General features: G+C 42.4%; 1 protein-coding gene across 2 annotated transcripts in view; it reads right to left on the bottom strand.

The window, feature by feature from the left end:
* IQGAP1 (IQ motif containing GTPase activating protein 1) overlaps positions 1 to 25878 on the bottom strand; it is a 114093-nt gene that overhangs the window by 5615 nt on the left and 82600 nt on the right. For both annotated transcript variants that reach the window (XM_523157.8, XM_016927429.4), the window contains 18 exons: positions 23620 to 23790; positions 22832 to 22915; positions 22663 to 22734; positions 22494 to 22563; positions 21934 to 22142; positions 19801 to 19956; positions 19389 to 19552; positions 18730 to 18954; positions 14524 to 14664; positions 14343 to 14427; positions 13032 to 13264; positions 12272 to 12404; positions 10495 to 10597; positions 9536 to 9671; positions 9046 to 9133; positions 5101 to 5313; positions 3932 to 4098; positions 1805 to 1927 (listed from right to left, as the gene is read on the bottom strand). In XM_523157.8, coding sequence (XP_523157.3) covers positions 1805 to 1927; positions 3932 to 4098; positions 5101 to 5313; positions 9046 to 9133; positions 9536 to 9671; positions 10495 to 10597; positions 12272 to 12404; positions 13032 to 13264; positions 14343 to 14427; positions 14524 to 14664; positions 18730 to 18954; positions 19389 to 19552; positions 19801 to 19956; positions 21934 to 22142; positions 22494 to 22563; positions 22663 to 22734; positions 22832 to 22915; positions 23620 to 23790 — 2573 coding nt within the window. The remainder of the gene's footprint in view (positions 1 to 1804; positions 1928 to 3931; positions 4099 to 5100; positions 5314 to 9045; positions 9134 to 9535; positions 9672 to 10494; positions 10598 to 12271; positions 12405 to 13031; positions 13265 to 14342; positions 14428 to 14523; positions 14665 to 18729; positions 18955 to 19388; positions 19553 to 19800; positions 19957 to 21933; positions 22143 to 22493; positions 22564 to 22662; positions 22735 to 22831; positions 22916 to 23619; positions 23791 to 25878) is intronic.

The raw sequence follows: 25878 nt of genomic DNA, 5'->3' as shown, positions 1-25878 counted from the left end.
GGGCCAAAAGGAAAAGGTATTATGCAGCCGGGCACAGTGGCTCACATCTGTAATCCCAGCAGTTTGGGAGACCGAGGCGGGCGGATCACGAGGTCAGATCGAGGCCATCCTGGCCAACATGGTGAAACCCCATCTCTATTAAAAATACCAAAATTAGCTGGGCATAGTGGCATGCACCTGCAGTCCCAGCTACTCGGAAGGCTGAGGCAGGAGAATTGATTGAACCCGGGAGGCAGAGGTTGTAGTGAGCTGAGATAGTGCCACTGCAGTCCAGTCTGGTGACAGGGCGAGACTCCGTCTCAAAAAAAAAAAAAAAAAAAAAAAAAAAAAAAAAAAGGGATTATGCTATTCTCTGGATGATCAAAGTACAGCACCCCAGATTTCCAGAACTCAACTATGGAGCTGCCTTACCTATTACGAACAGGGCTGAGAACCATGAAAGATGCAAAAAGGTCACTGAGAGTTAAAGAAGTCACAAAAACCCATGCACTGAAACACACGTGCATCTTATTCAACTGGAACGCCTCACGGGTTATTCCTTAAACATATTTATCTTAAGTGATAAATAATTTTACCAGATTTAGTTGGCTATTTAGTTTCTAAGCCCATAGGAGCAAATTAAAAAGAAGACAGAAAGGCAAACAGAGGTAGGCACTTGAACAGTAGTGGAAAATAATGACCTATAATAATAAATAATAATAATAAAAATAATAAAATAATAATAAAGGCCTGTAATCCCAAAGGAGGCTGAGGTGGGTGAATCACATGAGGTCAGGAGTTTGAGATTAGCCTGGCCAACATGGTGAAACCCCATCTCTACTAAAAATACAAAAACTTAGCGGGGTGTGGTGGTGCATGCCTGTAGTCCCACCTAATTGGGAGGCTGAGGTGGGAGAATTGCTTGAACCTGGGAGGCCAAGGCTGCAGTGAGCTGAGATCGCGCCACTGTACTCTTGGGTGACAGAGAGACCCCGTGAAAAAAAAAAAAGAAGAAGAAGAAAAAGAAGAAGAAGAAGAAGAAAATATATATGTATTTATATATAAAGTAGTTAAATACATAAGTGGGTGAGTCGTGTATAATCTTTATGTGAATAAAAAAAATACATTAAAACGATTTCAGTGGTTATCTCTGGCTTGTGGAATTACAGGTGTTTTCTTTTTTATGCTTTACTGTATTTTCAAAGTTTAATAACGAATACATATTATTTTAGAATTAGAAAAATGTAAAAGGTTCTTTTTTTAAAAGTTGTTTTTTTTCCCCCCCAAACAGACAAAAGAAGAGAAAGATCAGTAGCCTGAGGTCACAGGGCTGACTGAGCAGATGCTCAATAAATGCTTGCTAATGACGCTGGGCCCAGGACCTGTGGGAGGATGACGTGTCAGGTCCATGAACCACGTGCTGCGCAAGCTGATACTTCCCAGAAAAGCAAATGAAGATAAGTGCCTGGTTCCTAGCTGTAAGTGGAATAAAGCAAACTCCTCTTATTGTTACTCTTAATTTATTCTTGGTTCAGAAACAGAAGAAATCCAAGGAATGGCTTCCTGCTTTAATGAGGAAAAATTAAGATCAGACCCAAAGAAGTGAACATGACCTGAGACAAATGTTCTACAAACAAGGAAAAGAAAAACTCTTTTATGACAAATTAACTCTGAGTATGAGGCCTAATTCTACACATAAAAATAAATAAATACATAAAAAATACTAAAAGTAACCATCCAGAAAAGAGAAATGAAGACAAAAAGGCAAAGATGTGATAAATGTAGAAAAAAAAATCAACTTATAAAACAAAAAGCAAAGACTCACTGATTCACTTGCAGGTCCTCAATTTCCAGAAGAACTCCTTTTTCATGTAGTCTTGCTGCTGTATATTTCAGAGAAATCTTTTTGCTTTTCTTTCCTTTCATTTCCCTAGGCTTTTTGGAGACTCTGTAAAAATCACATCATGTCACTTTCTATAAGTAACCATCTACTCTGAATCTTCATCATTGGTAACTGAAGGAAACATGTCAGAAACCAAACTTCCAGACATAAGCATAAGTAACATACCAACTCTAAAATGGCAAACAAATGTTAGAATTAGCCTAAGCAATATCTCTGCAAAACAGGGGAAATATTACTAAATTGCTTCTATTTTTAGTTTAAATTATATTTGAGAACACTCCCATGAATTTAACAGTGTCTTAATCCTCCCATGTCCTTCTGGGAACTTAAGCACCTAACAAGTAACTACGAGGCTTCGTATGCCAGCTGAGGGAATGGTACTGAATCCCAGGAGTGAAGGAGTTACTCTACGCCCCTCAGCTGTGTAGGGAAAAAATTAAAATGTCATCAAATAAATACTTTTTAAAAGCGTTTAAGCCAGCACAGCAATTACAGATGAATGAGAATAAGGAAAAAGAAACAGGTTAGGAGGCTATTAGGATAATCAAGGCAAGAAGTGCTAACTTCAGAAATATGCCCACATTTGCAAAATGACATATGTACAAGAGGTTATTTGCTGCAGAATTTAAAAAATAATAACAAACAACTGGAAACAACTTAAATGTCCATCAATGGAGAACTGCTGAAGTCAATTGTTATATCTATCTGCATAATGGAATAATATGCAGCATTAAAAAAAAAAATGAGAATCTAGGTCTGTCTGCTTAGAAGGCCTGGAGGCCATGACAAATCTGGCAGTGAACACACCTAGTTCTAGATCTTGGTTGCTAAATACCATTCTTCATTCAAAGAAACCAGGCATGCTTGGAGAAACAGTTCATTCTGGCCCTGGGGAGGGGAAACTACAGGTTGAACATGAAACATCTTGTGTCAGAAAGTCAGTGCACAAAGAACAATGAAAACACGTCAAAAGCTCACAGGAGTCAGATCTGCAAGCAGGGTTAGGTGGGCCTGTTTTTCATCCCTTCCATCACCCATGCCTGACCCCAGAGAGTCTTCCATGGAAAGAGAGAAACAGAGGACATGCACGAGCCAGGGAAATGGGAAGCAGATATGGCAAAATATTAAAAATGGGTGAATCTAGGTGAAGGGCACATGGGTGCTTATTGTTCTATTCATTCGATCTGAGATTTGAAAACTCTTAAAATAAAAAGTTAGGAATAAATAATAAACTACCCTGCAAGTAAAACCTGCTCTTATCACCCACCTCTCTGGGTTTTCAATTCCCTCCCTGTAACATGGGCATGCTGATAGTTTGTGGCCAGTGCCAAGAAGGCTGGATCAGACTTTCCTCAGCACCCAGGAAAAAAAATCAGAGCCTGTGATCTTGTCCCCAGGAAGTATAGAGAGGAGCAAGGGGATCCAAATTTGTATAATATTCCTTAAGTGATTCTGGGACCAGTAGATGATCTCCTTTCATGATTTTAATTTCTAAGGCCAAGAAGATTTTTTTTTTTTTTTTCCAGAGTCTTGCTCTGTCGCCCAGGCTGGAGTGTAGTGATGCAATCGTGGCTCACTGCAACCTCCATCTCCCAGGTTCAGGTAATTCTCCTGCCTCAGCCTCCCAAGTAGCTGGGACTATAGGTGCGTGCCACCACACCCAGCTAATTTGTATATTTTTAGTAGAGATGGGGTATCACCATGTTGACCAGGCTGGTCTTGAACTCCTGACCTCAAGTGACACACCCGCCTCGGCCTCCCAAAGTGCTGGGATTATAGGTGTGAGCCACCTTGACAGGCCCCAAGAAGATATTTTGCAAAAGGAATACTTAGCGATAAGCATCCATGAAATCCCCCACCCACTATTCACATCATACACTTAAAATGGAATTAGGCAATTACACAAATGATTAGAGGTAAAATAAAAGACTAATGCAATAAATAGATCCAGTGTATTTTAAGTAAAAATTTCCAGTGTCATTTCAGTTGCCTCTGCTTTTTCCTCACTCTAATTCTGACAGTGATTCTTTAAAAAGAAAAAATACTCACTTGCCCTTGCTGGCTAAGTTATCCAAGCAGGTTTTGATATAGCTTTTATAGTAATCCACCTGCTCCCCATAAAAGGTGGCCTTAGAGTTCAGAGCAGCGTATGTCTGTTGCAGTTTCACTAGTTCGGCCTTTCTCCTCTGTCGGTACCTCCGCTGATTCCGAATATCCTGAGACATAATTATTAAAGTTAGAAAAATAACGACAGTTATCATTATCATTTCACACTACAACCCAGCAATGCTTAACTCTGCCTTAAATATGACTACCTACTTTTTTTTTTTTTTTTTTTAGACACTCTGTTGCCCAGGCTCGAGTGTGCAGTGATGTTGATGGCTTCTTGTAGCCTCAGCCTCCCAGGCTAAAATGATCCTCCCACCTCAGCCTCCAGAGTAGCCAGGACTTACAGGCACATGCCACCATATCTGGCTAATTAAAAAACTTTTTTTTGTAGAGATGGGGTCTCAAGCGATCCTCCTGCCTTGGACTCAGAAAGTGCTGAGATTCCAGATGTGAGCCACGGTGCCTGACCTAACCATACATTCAACAGGCAGTAATTTGTTTACACAAATTAACAGAGAAATTCAGATCTCAAATTTTCTTCCCCCATTTGTATCTTCTAGCAGGGAAATGTGTTACATTTAGACTTACACATTTTTAGAATTTACTTGCAAAGCTGGTTTGGACCTCTTAAATATTTTGTTGGGAAAGGGAGAAAAAGAGAACTATAATACATCAACTACCAGTTCTCAGGTGTGCATAATATTATCTTAGTGCAATAGCACAGAACACCTAAACAAACTCTTAGTCCTCACCAAAGCCCCTCGCTTGAGATGATTCATACAAATCAACGATTTAATCAGCTTGATGTGAATTTATATTTCACAGTAATCATGAAAAAGATCTGGAAGAATTCTTTAAGGCTGAAGACAAATTCTTTAAGGTCATAGGAGGCTCCAGTTAAGGTCCTCTCCCTAGTAATTTAGGCCATGGAATAAGCCACCTCAGGTCGGGCAAGGCCCTCATGCTGGAGAGTCAGATATGGTTTCTCATAGAGGAGGGCACTAATTTGCCCATGAACTGAAGCTATGCTGTTATGTGAACAGCTACTGTCTCTCGAGCCTCTCAGCTTTGAACAAGGCCGGGTCCCCTCTGTCCCCCGAATGCAGTACCCTGGCAATGTCGTTGATCAGTTCCTGGTATTTGTTCTTTGGGTCCACGGTTCCAAGCTCTGTTAGCTTCTTTAAACCTGTCTGGATCTTCTCTTTCTTCTCTTGAAGAGTGAGGTTGCTGTCTTCCTTTACAGATTTTGACTTTTTCATCTTGTCAGGTGTTTTGGCATCACGGATAGCACGTCTCTGCATGGCTCTCTGATGTTCTGCTTCCTACAGATGGGAAAAAGAAGTTCTCAGCAAGTTTACCACACTAATCCTAAACTTGAATTTATATAGCACATTTGCACCTGAACTTATACAGTTCTTAAACTCCAACCTCGAAACAGAAGGAAACAAATTCTGCCCCCTGCCAAATGATAGATGAAAAATTGCATGAAGCAGAGGCACATCTCTTTCCACCTAGAAGAGATGATATCTACAAAATCACACAACTGGGCTAGGCGCGGTGGCTCATGCCTGTAATCCCAGCACTTTGGGAGGCCAAGGTAGGCGGATCATGAGGTCAGGAGTTCAAGACCATCCTGACTAACACGGTGAAACCGTCTCTACTAAAAGTACAAAAACAAAATTAGCCGAGCATGGGGCGAGTGCCTGTAGTCCCAGCTACTCAGGAGGCTGAGGCAGGAGAATGGCGTGAACCCAGGAGGTGGAGCTTGCAGTGAGCCAAGATTGCGCCACTGCACTCCAGTCTGGGCGACAGAGCGAGACTCCGTCTCAAAAAAACAAAAAACAAGCAAACAAACAAATCACACAACTGCTTAGGTGCTTAGGGCTTCTTTCCTGGACTCCAGGTACAATCACCGAGACTGGACTCTACTGGCTACAAAGTCATTTTTCTCTACCACATTTTGAGACATGGAAGCCATTTAATTTTATTAAAAACATAGCTGTATAAATGTTATAACTATACTAATACAACAAGACCAGTGCTTAGTAAATCCTTGCTAATTCTTTGTGTCACTTTGTCACAAGGTGGAATCATGCTCGAGCCTTGCCTCTGCTTTCAAACATGCTGCAGACACCACAATCTAACAGGGAAACACCTTCCCTTGATACTGCCATCCTTCATAGTCGCCATCCTTCATAGTCACCGTCCATTGTCTGTCCCTGTCCAACATATGATCTACACTCACTGTTTCGTTCTTTCAGCACTTTCTTCTTTACTGCTCTTATCACCAATTACCATTCCCCTGTCCAAAATCCAAAGCCTTTTCTGTCACCTTGCTCATCTTCTCTGCACTGTCTTCTTGCTCTATGCATGGTTTGGTACTTCTATGTGATCTGTGACCATTTCTCTCTGTTTACTCTCAATACTTCATTGACTGCCTCTGTGTTCACAGATCCTAAATCTTTGTGATCATGGCTCTGGTGCCATATTCTGAGCTGTTTGTACTGGGATGTTTACATTCGGGATGGCTCATAGTTCAAACTTGTAATTCCCCCTAACTGGAGCAATTCCCTTTCCCAATAGTCCCCTTTTTTCTAATGTCAAGACTACTCTGCATCACATAATGTAAACAGCATAAGCTTTGGAGGCAGACAGAACTGGATCCACCTCTGGTTCTGTCACTGCAAGCTGATGATCTTAGCCAGTTAACCTGTAAGGGTCTTGGTTTGCTCATCTGCAAAATAAGGATGAAAAGACTCGACTCATGGGAATATTGTAAGGATTAAATTAAAGAACAGAGGTGAGAGCACCAAACACATACTAGGTTCTCAATAAAGACTGGCTCCTCCTTCCTTATTTCAAATTTCTTTCTAGGTTCAACATGTTTCAAGTATTGGTTTACATGTCCTTACTTGCCTTTCACACATATCTAATCAGTAATCAGTCATAGCAACTGACAGCTGAGACTTCACTGAAAACAATGGTTTCCAAATAGTTCTCTGTGCAGCCTCAAGAGTTTGCCAGAGGCATTACAGAGTCCTATAGGGCTGGATTTCAGATGCCCTATTGCTGGCTATCAGAGTAGCTCCAGACTAGCAGAGTACCTGCTCTATATACTGGGCTTTTAGCTAAGTTGTCATTTAATGAAACAGATTACCATGCTTAAAATTTGAAAATGAATGACTTGACCTACTTTCCTTACTTGACAAATGAGAACAGAGGTCTATGGCCGGGCGCAGTGGCTCACACCTGTAATCCCAGCACTTTGAGAGGCCACAGTGGGTGGGTCATTTGAGGTCAAGAGTTTGAGACCAGCCTGGCCAACATCGTGAAACCCTGTCTCTACTAAAAATACAAAAATTAGCCAGGTGTGGTGGTTCACACCTGTAGTCCAGCTACTCGGGAGGCTGAGGCAGGAGAATCGCGTGAACCCAGGAGGCGGAGGTTGCAGTGAGCCAAGATCACGCCACTGCAGTCCAGCCTGAGAGTGAGACTCTGTCTCAAATTAAAAAAAAAAAAAAAAAAGAAACAAGGGTCTTAGATACGACATGACTCATCCAACCCTACAAAATGCCAGGACCCAACCATCTGCCCACCCCACTGGACCTTATCACACACCTATATGACTCAACTACATCTGCTCTAATAGCACTGCTGAATTAATTAACTTTTATTAAATGGTCTTCAACCTCACAGAGGCTCTTTATTCCTTATCTCTGCAGTGACAAATTCCCATCTAGTTTGTGAGTTCTAAATAATTTGGTCTCATGTTTTATTTCTCACTACTCACCTCCACCCACAGCTCCATTCTAGACATGTAGTCTAGTCGCATCATGCTCTTCCCTCCTTTGTACCTTTGTTCACATCGCTCTCCTGCCTCGAATGCCCTCTCTTGTCTTACATGCACACCCAAATCCTTTCCACCTTTATACATCTGGCTCCGGTTCCACTTCTTTTAGGAAGCTTTCTAATGCACTGCTTCACTGGCCTCTTTCCTGAAACTTCTCTTATTTTTCAGTCAGTAACATAGTTAATTTTGAAACAGTTCATCACGGTTTCAGGTATATATGTCACATTTCCCCAACAAGCCCATGGGTTCACTGAGTTTAGGAGACACATTCTGTACTTTTCTTCTATCCACCAAGGCATGTAACAGAATTCAAAATATATAATATTCAATAAATTGCAGTGAACCCTACACATTCATGGTTTCAACCAACCCTGAAACTGTTTGAAAAAAAAATACAATACAAAATAATACAAATTTTAAAAATACAGTAACAACTATTTACACAGCATTTATATTGTAGTAGGTATTATAAGTAGTCTAGAGATGATTTAAAGTATATGGGAGAATGTAAGTATATGCAAATACTACAACATTTTATTTATTTATTTATTTATTTATTATTTTTTGAGACGGAGTCTCGCTCTGTCGCCCAGGCTGGAGTGCAGTGGTGCGATCTTGGCTCACTGCAAGCTCCGCCTCCCGGGTACATGCCATTCTCCTGTCTCAGCCTCCAGAGTAGCTGGGACTACAGGCATCCACCACCTAGCCTGGCTAATTTTTTGTATTTTTAGTAGAGACGGGGTTTCACGTGTTAGCCAGGATGGTCACAATCTCCTGACCTCGTGATCTACCCACCTCAGCCTCCCAAAGTGCTGGGATTACAGGCGTGAGCCACCATGCCCGGCCAAATACTACACCATTTTATATAAGGGACTTCAACATCTATGGATTTTGGTATTGGCCGGGGGTGGGGAGAATGGGTGCTGGAAAGAATCCCCTGTGGATACCAAGGGATGGATATACGGGACGGACACAATGATTCTGCGTGCAAGTGCCAGTGAGCTTCCTGTCCAAAGGACATCACCTGGACTCAGGAAGCAAAAACTTTCTCAGACGAGCCATAACTACCACTGTCCCCCAGTTACATTCATGCTCACCCCTAGGCTACCAACTGTTATTTGTGTCTCCCCTCCTTTCTCTGACATGCGCCTATAGGGAGAGCTTATCTACCAAACAAAGGAGTATGTTAGACCCTAAATTTTACCTGTTCACTGGTGGCTGGTGTTTCTAGGATTTCAGTCAAGGTCTCTCCTGGCTGGAACCGGATGACATCCACAATTAAACGTTTTGTACTGAAACGAGATGGGGGAAGCATTTAAATATTACCAGTGTTCTAGTTCCTCCTAAGTGGACCGAAGCAGCAGCAGCAGCAGCACAAACAGTACCTCACAGAAGTCCCAAGTGGCAGCTGCCAGTACACAGTACTCAAGGCACAAGGCTTATTTACCCAGCCATTCCATAAGTAGGTACGAGGGTTAGGATTTCCAAGATTTACATTTCACTGTAGCATATTAGCAAAATAAGGCAGATAAGTCCTGTACCAAGTACAATATGCGAGGTGATTGGTGACTGGGATTATGACAAGTATGAGAGGTCAGGATGGTCATTTCAGGTAGGACCCAGCAGGTTCCTCTCCAAAGGCCAAGAAACCTTTAGATTACATTCATTTCATTCTTCCTTCTTTTGATACTCACTTCAGTAAGATGGTTCGAGCATCCATTTCTGCATTCTCATCTCCAGGCACGTCGAACTTGTTGGTCAGGGTGAGAGACACTTCCGTCTTAGCCAGTGCCTCCTTATTTGGGTCATTTAAATTGCCAGAGCTTTCCCCTGAAGTTTTGGGAGGGTGGAAAGAGTCAGCGTAATAAAGAGAGGAGATATTGGGGGGAAATAATACAAATATAAGATGATGCAAGTCTAAGATAATACTTGAATCACCTAACACATACAGTGTGACGAGAACAACTTTTACTGAGAAATAAAATGTTATGCCAAATGATAAAGGCAAGGGATCCATAATAACTCCATAATGTTTGAGAAATCATTTCAACACTACAATATCACAATTCTCTCTGAAAACATTCTTTCTGGCTGGGTGCAGTGGCTCAGTCCTGCAATCCCAGCACTTTGGAAGGCTAAAGGAGGAGGATGGCTTGAGGCCAGGAGTTCGAGACCAGCCTGGGCAACATAGTGAGACCCCATCTCTATTAAAAAAAAAAAAAAACTCAGGAGGATCACTTGAGCCTAGGAATTTGAGGCTGCAGTGAGCTATGACTGCACCACTGTACTTCAGCCTGGGCAACAGAGGGAGACCCTGTCTCATAACAAACAAACAAAAAAATTCTTTCCTTTAGAGGACTTTTAATTTATGTATCTGCAATTTTTTTAAAAAAAAACACAAGCTGGCAGTATGTATCTGCGTTTAAAATGATCTTTTCCTCTGACTCCAGTTCCTTATAGATATTGATCACATCTGGGCTTTTGTTGTTGTTGTTGTTGTTTTCTCTCTTATGAAACTATCAGGATCACATCTATTTTATTTCTCAATGTATATCCAGAGTTTGGTATAGTGCAAAAAACAGAGGAGGTGACAATTACAACACTTTTCTGTCACAATCCCTTTTGATCTTCCAGGCAAAAGTTAGAACTCTACCTATCAGGGACTCGATGGTGGGCACCTCGCCGAGGTCGTCCAGCAGCTCGTGGATTGGATCATTGTGCTCCGGAGCAATGGCATCCTGGTGATCCAACAGGAGCTGCAAACACCAATGATCAACTCCATTTATACATTCAACTCTTCAGCCCGTCCCTCCCTAGAATGTCTAACAATGATCTGCACAAAGAGGTTCCAACAAAGTTCCTATATTCAAAGAAACAACAAGCAAATCCTCAGCAAACTAACCCAAATAAACAATATGATATATAAGGCACCACACCAGGCTCTGTTGAATGACTTATGTTATGATATAAGAAGAGGAAATACTGGTATTCTCTTAACCTCATGGCCATAAAGGATTCAAATGTGCCCTGTTTGAGAAAGAACACTGGCTGGGTGCAGTGGCTCACGTCTGTAATTCTAGCATTTTGGGAAGCCAAGGCGGGTGGATCACCTGAGGTCAGGAGTTCAAGACCAGCCTGGACAACATGATGAAACCCTGTCTCTACTAAAAATACAAAAATTAGCTGGGCGTGCTGGTGCGTGCCTGTAATCCCAGCTACTAGGGAGGCTGATGCAGAAGAATTGCTTGAACCCAGTAGGTGGAGGTTGCAGTGAGCCAAGATTGCGCCATTGCACTCCAGCCTGAGTGACAGAGCAAGACTCCATCTCAAAACAAAACAAAACAAACAAACACAAAAAACCCACAAAACATTGAAACCCAAAGTTCAATACCCAAAGTCATCAATGTACCCTACTGCCAGTTCAAATAAGTCACGTGCACGCTTTTACTTAATGTTTCCAGTGTATGACATGATTTAATTCAGAGAAAAGTATACCAAATCAATGTTATAATTATTGTAGGGGCACTCAACAAAGTCTTCAAGGTGCCATTATCCCCAGTGATGCCCTCAGAAATGACAGTAACCTGAAATTTCATTTACATTTTTACATATGTCCTTGTTCCTGTTTTACATGTCCATGTCCCCAGAGGGGAAAAAATGATTTGAAAAATCTGAAGAAACATGGAGCTCCAGCTTCCAAGGGAAAAATCCACTCCAAGGCTACACAGAGAAAGCTAGTATTCTAGATCATGTTAGAAAAATAACGCAGAGAGCTAGGGTAAAAAGAAAGAAGAGTAAAAGCACTATTTTATTAAGGCAATAGATAAATTTAGTGGGATTTTGATTCAGTAGGCCTGGGGCGGTGTCCAGGAAACTTCATTTTTAACTATCAGCCCATAGGATTCTGATGCAGGTGGCCTGGGAAGACCTTTTAGAAACTTAGCAGTAGATACTGTTAAGAATAACAAGCAAAAGGCCAGGCGTGGTGGCTCACGCCTGTAATCCCAGCACTTTTGGGGGCCGAGGTGGGCAGATCATGAGGTCAGGATATCGACACCATGCTGGCTAACACAGTGAAACCCCGTCTCTACCAAAAGTTCAAAAAATTTAGCCAGGCACGGTGGCGGGTGCCTGTAGTCCCAGCTACTCGGGAGGCTGAGGCAGGAGAATGGTGTGAACCCAGGAGGTGGAGCTTGCAGTGAGCCGAGATCGCGCCACTGCACTCCAGCCTGGGCGACACAGTGAGACTCTGTCTCAAAAAATAAATAAATAAACAAAAAAGAATAACAAGCAAAAAAAGAGACATCAAGGAGATGCATTGTCAGTTAGATTACAGGAAGGTTAGACACCTGGCTACCAGAGATGATAAGCAGCAGCCAGGGATAATAATTAAGGACAATGAAATTAAGTAATTAAAGAAAAATACTTACAGTGTGGGTGTTGATGATTTCACCAATGGAAATGTAGATTACTGGTTTGGTGAGGGTTACTAAATCAGAGTACTCATCCACATTAAATTTATCCTGAAGCTCTGGGACATCACAAGCAGTTTGGAAAAACCGTCTGAAATAAGCACAGGAGGCAGCCCCCGAAAAAGGGACATACACATGAAGTTGGCAAGAGGACATTTCACAAACCTCTCACACAATGAGTGCAAACAGAAGCCAGTCAACAGTTACTTCAAGAGAAAGTGCTGTGTGTTTGCTGTGCTTGACAACCTTGGGATAGTGGTTTGAATAACTTCTTTCTCCACCTAGTTTGTAGTTTTAGTTTTACCCATAAGAACCATTGCACCATGACTTAAAAGTTTCCAGACACCATTAGGAGAACCAATTCTATCTCTAAGACAGTGCTCTGAAGCACTGAATTCAAAACTAGATGTTAATTTACAAAAATTAAAAGCATTCTCCAATTCTTCTCTGATTACAAGGTAACATGTACTAAATGCATAATCATCATTATTTTTATGTTAACTACTATCTATTTCATAAGTGTTAACTACTATCTATTTCATATGAAAATTCTCTTCAAAGTAAATGGATCATCTTCTGGAATCCTGGGCACATCAAACACGTCTTCTACAATATGGCAGTCCGGGGAAAGTGAGAGGTGGTTTTTAATCTTATTTTTCCCCTCAACAATAAAAATACATCCACAGACTTTCTTAAGCACTTGTGCCTTTCCCCTTACCTGAATTTCTGGTAGGACTGGGAAAGATATTCATTAATGATGCTTAAGTGGGCATTATCTCCCAGAAACATCTTATTGGAAGCAGCATGCTGAAGCATTTTTGCAATGGAGCCCAGATTTCGGCGTTGGTCTGTGGTAAGCTGGCCTCCTGCTGACAGGTCAATGATGTCAAAGGCATCAGGAGCAACAATGGCTGGATTCATGTATCGATAATAAAGCAAGTTACCAATAATCTGGAACAGACGAAACAGAAAGATGGGTATTAAAAGACATACCGCCAAGGAAGCCATAAATGACTTTGCTAGCAAAGAAAAGCAGAAAATGCAGTCCTATGAGGAAAAAATAAATAAAAAATACACATACACATGCATGCATGCACATATACACACTCTCTCTCATGGCCTGGAACTAAATGAAATATCCCTTTGTTCAATACAGGAAAACAATGACAACAGAACTGAAAACTACTGCCAGTAGTTAATGAAAGAGCAGATTCAGAAGGTAAAAATGACACACTTAAAGTCTGTTATTAAGTATTTCAGGGCATCTTTTGTTCACATATCATGGTAGCAAATAAGGCTGCTGTCACCCACATGCACTTTGTACTTTCATGTAGATGGGCTTTCCTTATAAAAAGCTAACAAACATAGCTAAATTCCTTAACATGACCCAATCAGCATAGAGTAACCCCACCTCCCAACATTCTCATGCTGCAGACTTCAAAGGCCAAGTTCATGCCTCTGAAATTAAATTCACTTAACACACATCTCTTCCACAGAAGAATTCAGGGACAGTCACAGCATTTCCCCTAGAGTTTCATTCAGAAGAAATAAAATTAATTCACCTGAACAGAAAGTCTAGAATCGAGGCCTCACTGTAGGAAAGCACAGAACTAGGAGAGAGAAGAAAAAAGCATTCAGATTAAAAAAAAAAGAAAAGAGAAGAGCATAGCTGAGTAAGAAAGAGTTATCAGCAACAGCCTTAGCAGAAACAATTGTGCCTGCTATTATTCGCCAGGTCACCAGCAGAGGGAACAATACTACAGCGAAAAGATAGGACTCAAAGAAACTCATCTGAAAACAGGAAAAATCCATCTTTCTACTTGTTTGATGTTTGTGTGCCAAACTATAGGAAGTGTTTCATCCTAAGAGAGGTACCATTTACCAATTACAATTGCTTTCAAAAGCTCACAATCAATGGTAAGCTACTGCCAGAACCTACACTTAGGCAGTTAGTAATGATCTATGGTCAGCCCTGGTTTTATTGCTTTGTCCTCAAAGGGCAGGAGTCTGCCGGCTATGAGATTCTTACCTTCAGCAGCTCATCCTCACCAGCATCAGGGAACTTCTCATGCAACGAGTCCTTCAGCACTTTGGCAATGAAGCGCATCCCATAACTGCGGGATGGACAAAACTTAGTGAGAAGGGCCAAGGAGCAGAAAGGCACTTAGTGCTGGGTTCTACTGGGGGTCATGACATCTGATGGCACTCACGGGATTTTGTCCACAGAGCTGACAATGGCTGAGAGAAACTTGTCTGTCACAGCCCGCATGTTCCTGATGGAGCTGTCTAGCCGTGTCTTCACTTCTTCATGAGCTAGCGCCTGCTCAGGGGTCACATCATAGGGCAGTTTGCTGGGAAGACAGAAATTATACCCAACTATGTTAGACTAACAGCCAGGAACAGCCTGAAGCAAGTGTCTTATCTTTCATAAACTATAAGACCCAGAAATATTAGATAGCTTAAGCTCATCCTCACAGGGCTGGTAAGTGATAAGTCTAGAATCTGAACGCAGGTTTTTAACTGTGAATCAGGTGCCTGAATTGTGTGCCAGGCACAATAACAGGCACTTGGGAATAAAAGTTATACAAGACATGACACCTTCTCTTCAGTCTTTTACAGTCTGGTGGGAGCGACACACAAACAGATGATTATAAACCTATTGTGCTGTAAATCAGTTCACCAAAAGTGCTACAGGACCATAGGGAAAGGGCTTCAACTCAGAATGGAAAAAGCAAGGAAAGCTTCCAAAAGGAAGGGATGCTTGAACTCAGGAAAAAAGGAGAGGAAGAGTCTTCTAGGAAGGAAGGGGAGACAGGAGAAATGACAGTGGAAAAGCAGACAGGGAGCAGGCCATGACAGACCCCGTATATGATACTGACAAATCTGGACTTTGTTAGAAACCAGAAGGAGGTCTTCAAAGATAGGAGTGCTATGCCAGGCACAGCAGCACATGCTAGCATTCCCAGCTACTAGGAAGGCTGAGGTGGGAGGACTGCTTGAGCAAGACCTTGTCTTTAAAAAAAAAAAAAAAGAGGCAGAGAGAGCTTTGGTACACACAGAAGGGGAAGAGAAGGCAATGTGACCACAAAGGCAGAGGCTGGAACCACACAGCCACAAGGTGAGGGATGTCAACAGTCACCACAAGCTCTAAGAGTCAAGAAACAGAGTTTCCACTAGAGCCTCTGCAGGGAGCGTGGCTCTTCCAGCACCTCGACTTCATGATAATGGTTTCAAATTTCTGGCCTCCACAATTGTGAGACCATGACTTTCGGTTGTTTTAAGCCACCCAATTTGAGGTGATTTGTTATGGCAGCCTTAGAAAATACAAGTAGAGGCTGGGTGTGGTGGCTCACGCCTGTCATCCTAGCACTTTGGGAGGCCGAGGCGGGTGGATCACCTGAGGTCAGGAGTTTGAGACCAGCCTGGCCAACATGGAGAAACCCCATCTTTACTATAAATACAAAAATTAGCCAGGCGTTGTGGCGCATGCCTGTAATCCCAGCTATTCGGGAGGCTGAGGCAGCAGAATCGCTTGAACCAGGGAGGCAGAGGTTGCAGTGAGCTGAGATTACACCATTGCACTCCAGCCTGACCAACAGAACGAGACTCTGTCTCAACCACAACAACAAAAAGAAAAATACAAGTAGATAGGGATACCCCTCTTCATTTGTCATAGCATGGCTAAATTAAAATTGGTAGACTATGAACACAAAAATTCTGCAAAAATCAACAGAAACATTCTATGAGAAATAAATAAATACATGGAACTTAACAATAAAGAATATTGTATATTTTATTATTTATATGAGTTTTAAAAGTAGTAACCAGCAAGGGAATCAATATGCTAAAAAACGTTGGTGATAGAACAGAACATTAACTTTGAGATTTTAGGAAAGAACATTCCCAAGAGGTGACAAGATTCCAGTTTGCTACGTGTATGGTGGCTGAAGTAAAAGAAGAAAGCTAAGGGACCTGTGATGCTTACCTGCAGGACAGATCCCCACCACACCACCATCCCTCACAGTCACTGGTATCTTAAAAAGAGTTCAAATCAATTTCCTTTTTTTTTTTTTTTTTTTTTAGATATGGGGTCTACGTTGCCCAGGCAGTGCTCAAACTCCTGGGCTCAAGCAATCTTCCTGTCTTGGCCTCCTGAGCAACTGGGACTACCGGTGCATGCCACCATGGCTGGCTCAATTTCCATTTTATGAAAGGCAAAATAAGACACCAGTTTCTTATAGGTACCCACAAGAAAACCAATCCTGAAATGTCCAGCGGGCTTTGGATCTGAAAATGACTGACTCATGGACCATCAGAGGAAATAACTGAGAAGCCCGGAGCCAGTGTACATGGGGCTATCGGCAAGGAATGCCCTGGGTTGCAGGCAAAACTTCCCAGACAAGTATTGCACTTGGCCGACCACATTCCTGGATGTGGGCCTCAGGTATGCAGGCAAAAAAATTAAAAAGACTTTTGCAATGATCTGAGTCCTGATAACAGACCTACATGGTACTGAGAACCAATCAGATGCCAAATGATTCCTAATAAGGAAACGCCCTTTCTTTCTTTTTTTGTCAACCAGGATGGAGTGCAGTGGCGCCATCAAGGCACACTGCAGCCTCAACCTCCCATGCTCAACCGATCCTCCTGCCTCAGCCTCTGGAATAGCTGGAACTACAGGTGTGCACAACCACACCCAGCTAATTTTTTTTTTTTTTTTAAGTAGGGACAAGGTATCCCTATGTTGCCCAGGCTGGTCTCAAACTCCTGAGCTCAAGCAATCCTCCCACCTCAGCCTCCCAAAGAGCTGGGATTACAGGCGTAAGCTACCATGCCTGGTGAGATAAGCCCTTTCAAGGAGTCAGCAGAATGTTCCGTTCTCCACCCAGCGTAAAACTCCCTGTTTGCCTGGCATCCGGGTACATGGAAAGTAGAATGAAGAATAGTGTTATTCAAAGTGTGGACCAGTGCCAGTCTACAAACTGATCAAAGACAAGATAAAGACAATGAGTCAGAATGTAAATCAATACATTGCTTCCTTCATTAAGAAAATCTTGCTATGAAAAAAAAAGTATCAGTTGAACTAAACAGTGTGCACAGATGATTTTCCATTACTGGTGTGCAAACCACACTTTGAATAGCAATGGTGTGGACAGCTGCTACTCCACCTATGCCCAGAGAGCTTCATGTATGATCTAACTCTACTCCACAACAAGAAAAAACCACAACAGACCATGCTGCTCACACCTCCATCTCCCACCCCTCTGGGTCCTCACCCAAGACAAATAAAACCAGAAACGTTTTGGCATTCTGAACTCCCTTTTCCCAGCATTACCAATATTTGATTGGCACACTTTTGCTTTAGATAAATGAATGTTGGTGGTTACGCTATGGCCCTGGCTCAGCTATCTCCTGTAATACGTTAATTTAATTAGCCCAACTCACAATATTTCAGGGAAGCTCACTCCACACCGTTTTCTTTTTCCTTTAATGAAACACAGTGATCTCACCCAATCTATATGAACCTTCTCATTCAACTGTATCCCTAGTTATGCCAGGGTCCATTTAAGTCCTACACCCTCCAGCTTAGAGTGTTCAGACATAAACACTCTGCACCTAGCTCTTAGTAAGGCTGGGTTCATCTTAGCTTTAGGGCCTCAGCTAAATGAAATTTTATCTTCAGGGATAGGCTTTCCCTAACCACCTTATGTTAGCTCCCTCTTATAAAGTCTCCATTAAAGAACCGTACATAAAACTTCATAAAACTTTCTTCAATGTTCAATTATGCTTTTATTTTTATGTACCTGGTTGGTGTCTCTTCCACCCAATGAACTATGAAGAGAGGGCAGGAAGCATGTCTGTTTCACTCATTATTGCATTACTGTACACATCTCTAACACAATGCCTGGCACATAGTTAATACTCAATAAATATTTGCTAAATAAGTGAATTTATTACTAGGTCAACAACTTAGAAAGCACAGTTTTCTAAAGAAAAACTATTTGAGGCTGGGTGTGGTGGCTCACAGCTGTAATCACAGCACTTTGGGAGGCCGAGGCAGATGGATTGCCTGAGGTCAGGAGTTCGAGACCAGTCTGGCCAACATGGTGAAACCCTGTCTTACTAAAAATACAAAAATCAGACAGGTGTGGTAGCGTGCAACTGTAATCCCAGCTACTCGGGAGGCTGGGGCATGAGAATCGCTTAGACCTGGGAGGTGGAGGCTGCAGTGAGCTGAGATTATGCCACTGTACTCCAGCCTGGACGACAAGAGTGAAACTCTGTCTAAAAAAAAAAAAAAAAAAAAAGAAAAGAAAAACTATTTGAACTAATATTAGTTTATAAATAAAGAGAGGGGAAAAAAGAGGGAAAGACTAAAACAACATGAAAGAAAAGTGTCATTATGGTTAACATACCTTGCCTCTCCTGTCTGAGACTCCATCTGATTAACCCAAGATTTGTAAATATCCACAGGGTCAGTTTTGATGTTGAGAGATTTGTCATCCATAATTTCCTTCACGACTGGGGCCAAGATCTGTCTCAGGGCATTCTGGCCACGGGCACCACGGTTGAAACTTACAACCATTTTAATAACCGTAGGATTTCCTGTCACAATCTCTTGAATCTGATCTACCTTCGACCTATAAAACATCAGATAAAAATTTAAACTTGTCACAAAACCCATCAACTTAAAAGATCCTTCCTGCTTAAAGATCCTATCTCCCTGAAACAGTTTCTCTCGAAACATTCCCCGGCACTCACAGAACGTTCCTGCAGCTGCACGCTCAATCGTGGTCATGATTGGGTCTGCTACTAGATAAAAATGTGAAATCTTTCTGTTCAGATTACTTTTTGAAATTATACCTTAATACAGAATGTTCCTAAAGTTAATTTATCCCTTCCCTAGAAGCAGCACGATTTTATATCAGTTATTTAAAAATTAGATGCTTCTTTAGAGTAAGTATTTTTCATAAATTAATTGAGATCAAGAAAAGATCAGGAAGGCATGAATCTCAAACTGGGAGCCCCTCTGATAGTGGGAAGGGGCCTGTGCCCTGAGGAAATCTGTTCATACTTGATTTCCTCTTGGAGTGCTGTCTTAAAGAGCCGCAGGAGCAGGTACTCCTCTCGCTGGTTGGACGCGTAGTTGTAGAGTGTGAAGATTACAGAGTCCATGAACTTGGTGGACTTGTTCTGGGGCATCTGAAAAATTAGCTTGGCCAGATAGGTGGGATTGGTCTGAAATAAAACCAAGGGATAAGTCATTTGTAGGTAATATAAAGGCTGGCAAGATATATTCAATTATTTAAAATTGAAGGACTACAATACATATGAGAAAAAAGATTAATAAATTAACATGTTACAGTGCCCGTCACTCACCCCTCGGTGGAAGTCAAAAATACTTCCAGAGAGATCGATGGTAAAGCTTTCTTGTGGAAAAATAAATTCACTAAATTTTTATAACACTGATTCCAGGAGCCACTTACTTGCAATAAATAAAACAGGTGCTGGTAAGCTTCCAACTTCTCTCTCTTCTCCTTGCTCAAAGCCTTGAGACCTCCCTTCTGTTTATTTATCATCATCATATCAGACAACTGTTCCTTATTTTTTTTGGTAAGTTTTTTACTGTGGGAAACCACATCCTATAAACAAAAACCAATAAATAGATCAGAAAGCTTTCAAAGATGAACCTCTGGGCATTGAGGAAAGGTTTTGTAGCACGTGCAAACTCACATGAAGGTCTACTGCACTGGCAGATTCCCACTGAATATTTAAAAACCACTACACTTTATCCTGTTTTCAGTACACCAGTCAAATCCATTCCTATGTTCCAACAAAGAATCTGAGCCATAAGAATGTCCACTGAATTGGGAAACCAACTTCCAGCAGTCTATTATAAAAATAAGTCTTAAATACAATAAAAGCTACATATATATTGAAACATTAACTGCAATGTTATTTATAATAAACGCTTGGAAAACAACCTAAATGTCAAATACTAGGGGAAAAAGAGGTAAATCATAGTATATCTTCTAAAAATCTATTATGCTACTGTTAAAAATAATATTTATGGCTGGGTGCAGCGGCTCACACCTGTAATCCCAGCACTTTGGGAGGCTGAGGCAGGAGGATCACCTGAGCCCAGGAGTTTGAGACCAGCCTTGGCAATACAAAGATACCCTATCTCTTATAAAAATATAATTTGCCAGACGTGGTGGCATGCACCTGTCGTCCTAGCTACTTGAGAGGCTGAAGTGGGAGAATCACTTGAGCCTAGGAGGTCGAGGTTGCAGTGAGTCATGATCATGCCACTGCACTCCAGCCTGGGGTACAGAGGGAAACTCTGTTTCAAAAAAATAAAATAAAAAAAAAAATTATGACTACTTATCATAGGGAAAGAGTCTTATCCTTTAATATGAAGTAAGAATGTAAGATACAAAATGACTGGGGTAGGTGAAATTAGGAGAAGACATTTATCTTCTTTTCTCTATCAAAATTTTGTCAATTAAGTTGTTTTATGTCTTAAATAATTTTTATTTTTATTTTTATTTTTTTGGAGATAGAGTTTCACTCTGTCACCCAGTCCGGAGTGCAGTCATGCAATCTTGGCTCACTGCAACCTCTGCCTCCCAGGTTCAAGCGATTCTTCCACCTCAGCCTCCTGAGTAGCTGAAATTACAGGCATGTACTACCATGTCCAGCTAATTTTTTTAAATTTTTAGTAGAGACAGGGTTTCACCATGTTGGCCTGGCTGGTCTCAAACTCCTGGCTTCAAGTGATCCGCCCTTCTCGGCCTCCCAAAGTGCTGGGATTATAGGTGTGAGCCATCATGCCTGACCTGTCTTACATAACTTTTTTAAAAGCTTATGATGGCCGGGCATGGTGGCTCATGTTTGTAATCCCAGCACTTTGGGAAGCCAAGGTGAGTGGATCAATCACTTGAGGCCAGGAGTTCCAGACCAGCCTGGCCAACATGGTGAAACCCCCGTCTCTACTAAAAATGCAAAAAAGCCGGGTGTCGTGGCTCACGCCTGTAATCCCAGCACTTTGGGAGGCTGAGGCGGGTGGATCACCCGAGGTCAGGACTTCAAGACCAGCCTGGTCAACATGGCGAAACGCCATCTCCAGTAAAAATACAAAAATTACCAGGGTGTAGTGGCATGCGCCTGTAATCCCAGCTACTTGGGAGGCTGAGGCAGGAGAATCACTGAACCTGCGAGGCAGAGGTTGCAGTGAGCCGAGATCACGCCACTGCACTCCAGCCTGAGCGACAAGAGGGAAACTCCATCAGCAAAAAAAAAAAAAAAAAAAAAAAAAGCCAAAAACCAAAAAACATTAGCCAAGTATAGTGTCACGTGCCTGTAACCCCAGATACTTAGGAGGCTGAGGGAGGAGAATTGCTTGAACCTGGGAGGCAGAGGTTGCAGTGAGCTGAGATCACATCGCACTACAACCTGGGCAACAGAGTGAGACTCAGTCAAAAGAAAAAAAAAAAGCTCTTATGGCAGTAGCTGAGAAGAAAGTCAGCCTCCACCCTCCTCACCAGTCAGAAAGGGGAATGCAGGGGTTACAAAGCAGGATGAACCGTTCCAAGGCCCCCGCTGGCACTGGGCCATACCTGCAACGTAATCTTATTTTTCACTAGCAGTCCAATTTTGATATCCATGAGATTGAGGTCATTCTCCAGCTGCTGGTTAGAACGAATGAGGGTGATAACCTCTTCCCGCATCTTCATAAGGTCAAGCTCCTCCTGAAAATCCTGGTCACTTTGGTCCAGCAGGTGGACAAATTTTCGGACCACAACCATAGGAGGATCCTCAGCATTGACTGACAGAAAGTATGCATCAAAGAATGGAGTTAGCAGAAAAAGTACTACGTCTCAGGAAATAGCATTGTCTTGAAAAAGTAGTCTATTCATACACATTTAATTTTGAGATGTGCTAAGACAACTATCAGGTGCAGTCTTCTGTGTCAGGCTATTGCTATGTTATGATAAAGGTTAATGCAACAAGCCAACAAGACACCTAGCCACATGTTAGCAAAGGGGCTTATGTCACAGGTCACACCCTCTCCCCCAAGCCTTGCCTTCAGGATAACAAAAGAGGTCTGTGGAGAATACCCTGAACTTGGTGGCTCCCAGCCACTGCCTCAACTCTTCACGCGGAGCCAGTTACTCACTGAGAGTCTTGTAGTCATCCCGAGCTTTGTTTGCCCGAATAAAAGCCTGGATTTTGATAATGTCATTTATCTAAGGAACAAAAAAGAAGAAGAAATTTCTCTGTTCATCTGTCTACCAAAAATATGGCAAAATTGCTCCTAATGGCCTGTATGATCCAAGGGTGCTTACATGGTCCCGGAAGTACTGCAGGCGATCTCGATAGCGCTTTCGAGCTTGGTGCATCCTTGCCAGGGACTGAATCTGTGGAAAAGGGATCCTGGAAATTAGAAGAGTCCTTCATCTCAACACGTGTTATACCTGTGCCCCTCATGGAGAAACCCTGTTCAGGCTACCATACCTTTACAACTTCATCTTTGTGGGAGCGCAGGTAAGCTAACCGATCTTGATATGCCTTCTTCTGCTTGTATCCTCTCCACTGTGACTGAAACAATCAAATGTTACAGAAGACATATTACTTCCCAAGCATCAATGGAAGTTAAAAAAAAACTTTCATCTTGATACATGATCCAAGTGCAATTTCATGATGAAGTTTTAGGAAGGACCACTTCCAGCAGTGACAGGGGAACAAGGGCACGGGCCATCCCTCCACTGGAAGAACACGATGGCTACATTCTACTTCCCCAACGTCAGCACAGCCCTGCACACCTTTTACAGTGCAGCCATACAGATTCATTTACTGGCTTCTTACAACAAACCAGGTGAGGAAGATAAGATACAATGGGGCATTCCCCTTTTACAGATGGGGACACAGACTTGGAGATTCACCACTGTCTGGCAGCAGTGCAGCCATCATTCCTAACTCAGAATTCTTTCCAGGACATTGTGCTACCTTATCATTGAAGCCAAACCACAGTTGTTTCCCTCAAGGTTCAAATCTTACAGAAAGGTACAGTCTTAGAAGAAGAGAGGAAGAGGTACCCAAGAACTGCCACTGTGCCAGCATTAAACACCTGTAGGCACACTACAGTTATATGGTAGTAAAGAGGAGGTACCTGTCAAAGGAAAGAGAAGACTAAGAGTCCAGCACTCAAAAAACACACTCAGACAGTCAATGGTGACAGCTGACCGTTTATTACCCCTGCTCTAGATGCCCGCTTGCTGTCTGTGTGATAGGTTCTGAAATACCTGAATGCAGGTGATGGCAGGGATTTGTTTCTTCAGGAAATTCATCCTGGATCGGAATTCCTGTCGAACTAAGTATCCACGGCAGCGAGCCTGCAGCCTGGTGATCAGGCCTTCATTGGCCAGCCACAGCTGTTCTCGGTTATATGCGGCAGTCACCCCAGAGATAGAACTCTGAAAAAGCAGTGGTCACATTCAAAGACATTCACAGGCAAGAATGGATGCAGGTTTTCACGAAGTCTCATCCACAGCACACAAGCTAACACCTCCTGCTTCCTAAGTCTACACTAGATCATTAGCTACACAACAGGAATAAAGCCCTCAGGTCTGTTCTTTAGGACTAGGTTGTTCTCACACACGTCCTCCCAGCTAGAAAACATTTCATAAACAAAAACTTGATCTTCTTTTACTTCATATGTCATCTCACTTATCTACCTATCCAACACTCACTAGGCTGGGCACTGTGCTGGCTGATCTGGGGTCACTGTAGACAAGAACAGAGTGACAGGTACCCAACAGGGCTGTGTGCCACGTACCGAGGGACCCCTAGAATGTCACAATGCAGGACATCTCAGGGGGAGAGACCAGAGGTGAGGACTGAAAATTGCTTCTCCAGGCAGATTGCAAATGGTCTTGAAAAGTAGCCTAGAGGGTTTGGACTGTTACTAAAGATACTGGAGAGCCAGGAAACTTTGTCAAGCAAAGGAATAAAACAATCAGATGTTTATTATTTATTTTAGAGACAAGATTTCATTCTGTCATCCAGGCTGGAGTGCAGTGGTACAATCTCAGCTCACTGCAGCCTCAAACTCCTGGGCTCAAGCAATCCTCCCACCTCACCTCCTGAGTAGCTGGGGCTACAAGTGTACCACCACACCTGGCTAATTTTAATTTTTTAAAAAATATTTTTTGTAGAGGTGAGTCCTCATTATATTGCCCAGGGTGGAGATTATTTTTAGAAAAACAATACTGTTAGGAAAGCAGCTGACAGATTAGAGTGAGAAGAGACTTCAACCAAGTGGGTGAATTACAATGCTGCTATTGTGATCCAAGTGACAGATGGCCTGGGCTTGAACAAGGGCAGCAGCAGTAAGAATGGTTAGGAACATCTAGTTACTTATCCAACATCTACCTTCTCCTTTCTCCTTGGTACCAGAGCCTCGATTTTTTTTTTTTCTGGGCAACACTGTATGCACTTAAAAGACTCCACGAGTGGCCAGGCGTGGTGGCTCACGCCTGTAATCCCAGCACTTTGGGAGGCTGAGGTGGGTGGATCACCTGAGGTCAGGAGTTCGAGACCAGCCTGACCAACATGGAGAAACCCCATCTCTACTAAAAATACAAAAATTAGCCAGGTGTGGTGGCGCATGCCTGTAATCCCAGCTACTGGGGAGGCTGAGGCAGGAGAATCGCTTGAACCTGGGAGGCGGAAGTTGTGGTGAGCCAAGATGGCGCCATTGCATTCCAGCCTGGGCAACAAGAGCGAAACTCTGCCTCAAAAAAAAAAAAAAAAAAAAAGACTTCATGAGGTAGAGCGAGGTCATGCGCTGTGAGCAGTAGTAGTATGGCAAGACCTTTGAGAAAGCTCCTTGAGAGAAACAGACAGCTGACAGTACACCTTTTTTGCTCTCCTTCCCCTTCTTCCTACTTCCTGCTTGGACTGCTAACTTGATGGTCAAAGCTCCAAACTGTCATTATAGGTGACAAGGTGACCTTGAGAATGGAAGCCACATGCTAAGAATGACAGAGCACAAAGATGAAGGATCCTGGGACAGATGATACCATGAAGCCACATTTTCCCTGGACTGCTGAACTGCAGAATCATTTCATGTGAGATAAAAATACAACCTTATACACTATTGCAGCCTCTGGTTTTTTCCTGTTAAACTGTGTTTGAGGTGTCTGCTGGACTTCTGGACTGCAAAATGAAGGGCAAAAACCTGGTGGTGGGGAAAAGGGCTAACGTCTGGAGGTACAGATTTAGGAGTCACAAGCACAAGGGTAAGGGCTGGAGCCACAGGCTTGAAAGAGATCACTCAGGAAGAATGTGTAGGAGAAGGCGGCCAATGGACTCTTTGTATAATTCAAGCAGAGGTCGAGAAAGGAAGGTAGCAAGAGAGATTAAGAAGGAACATTTAGAAGTAGGAAAATTAGAAGAGAGTTGTATGGCAGAAGCCAAAGGAATTGAGGGTTTGAGGAAGAGACTTTTGACAAGTCAAATATGATGAGTGCTCAGAACTGAATTTGGCAATTAAAAGGTTA

The sequence above is a fragment of the Pan troglodytes genome, chromosome 16 (genome assembly GCF_028858775.2).
Source record: "Pan troglodytes isolate AG18354 chromosome 16, NHGRI_mPanTro3-v2.0_pri, whole genome shotgun sequence".
In the NCBI taxonomy this organism is placed as follows: Eukaryota; Metazoa; Chordata; class Mammalia; order Primates; family Hominidae; genus Pan; species Pan troglodytes.
This window is presented reverse-complemented; position numbering and strand designations above follow the sequence as displayed.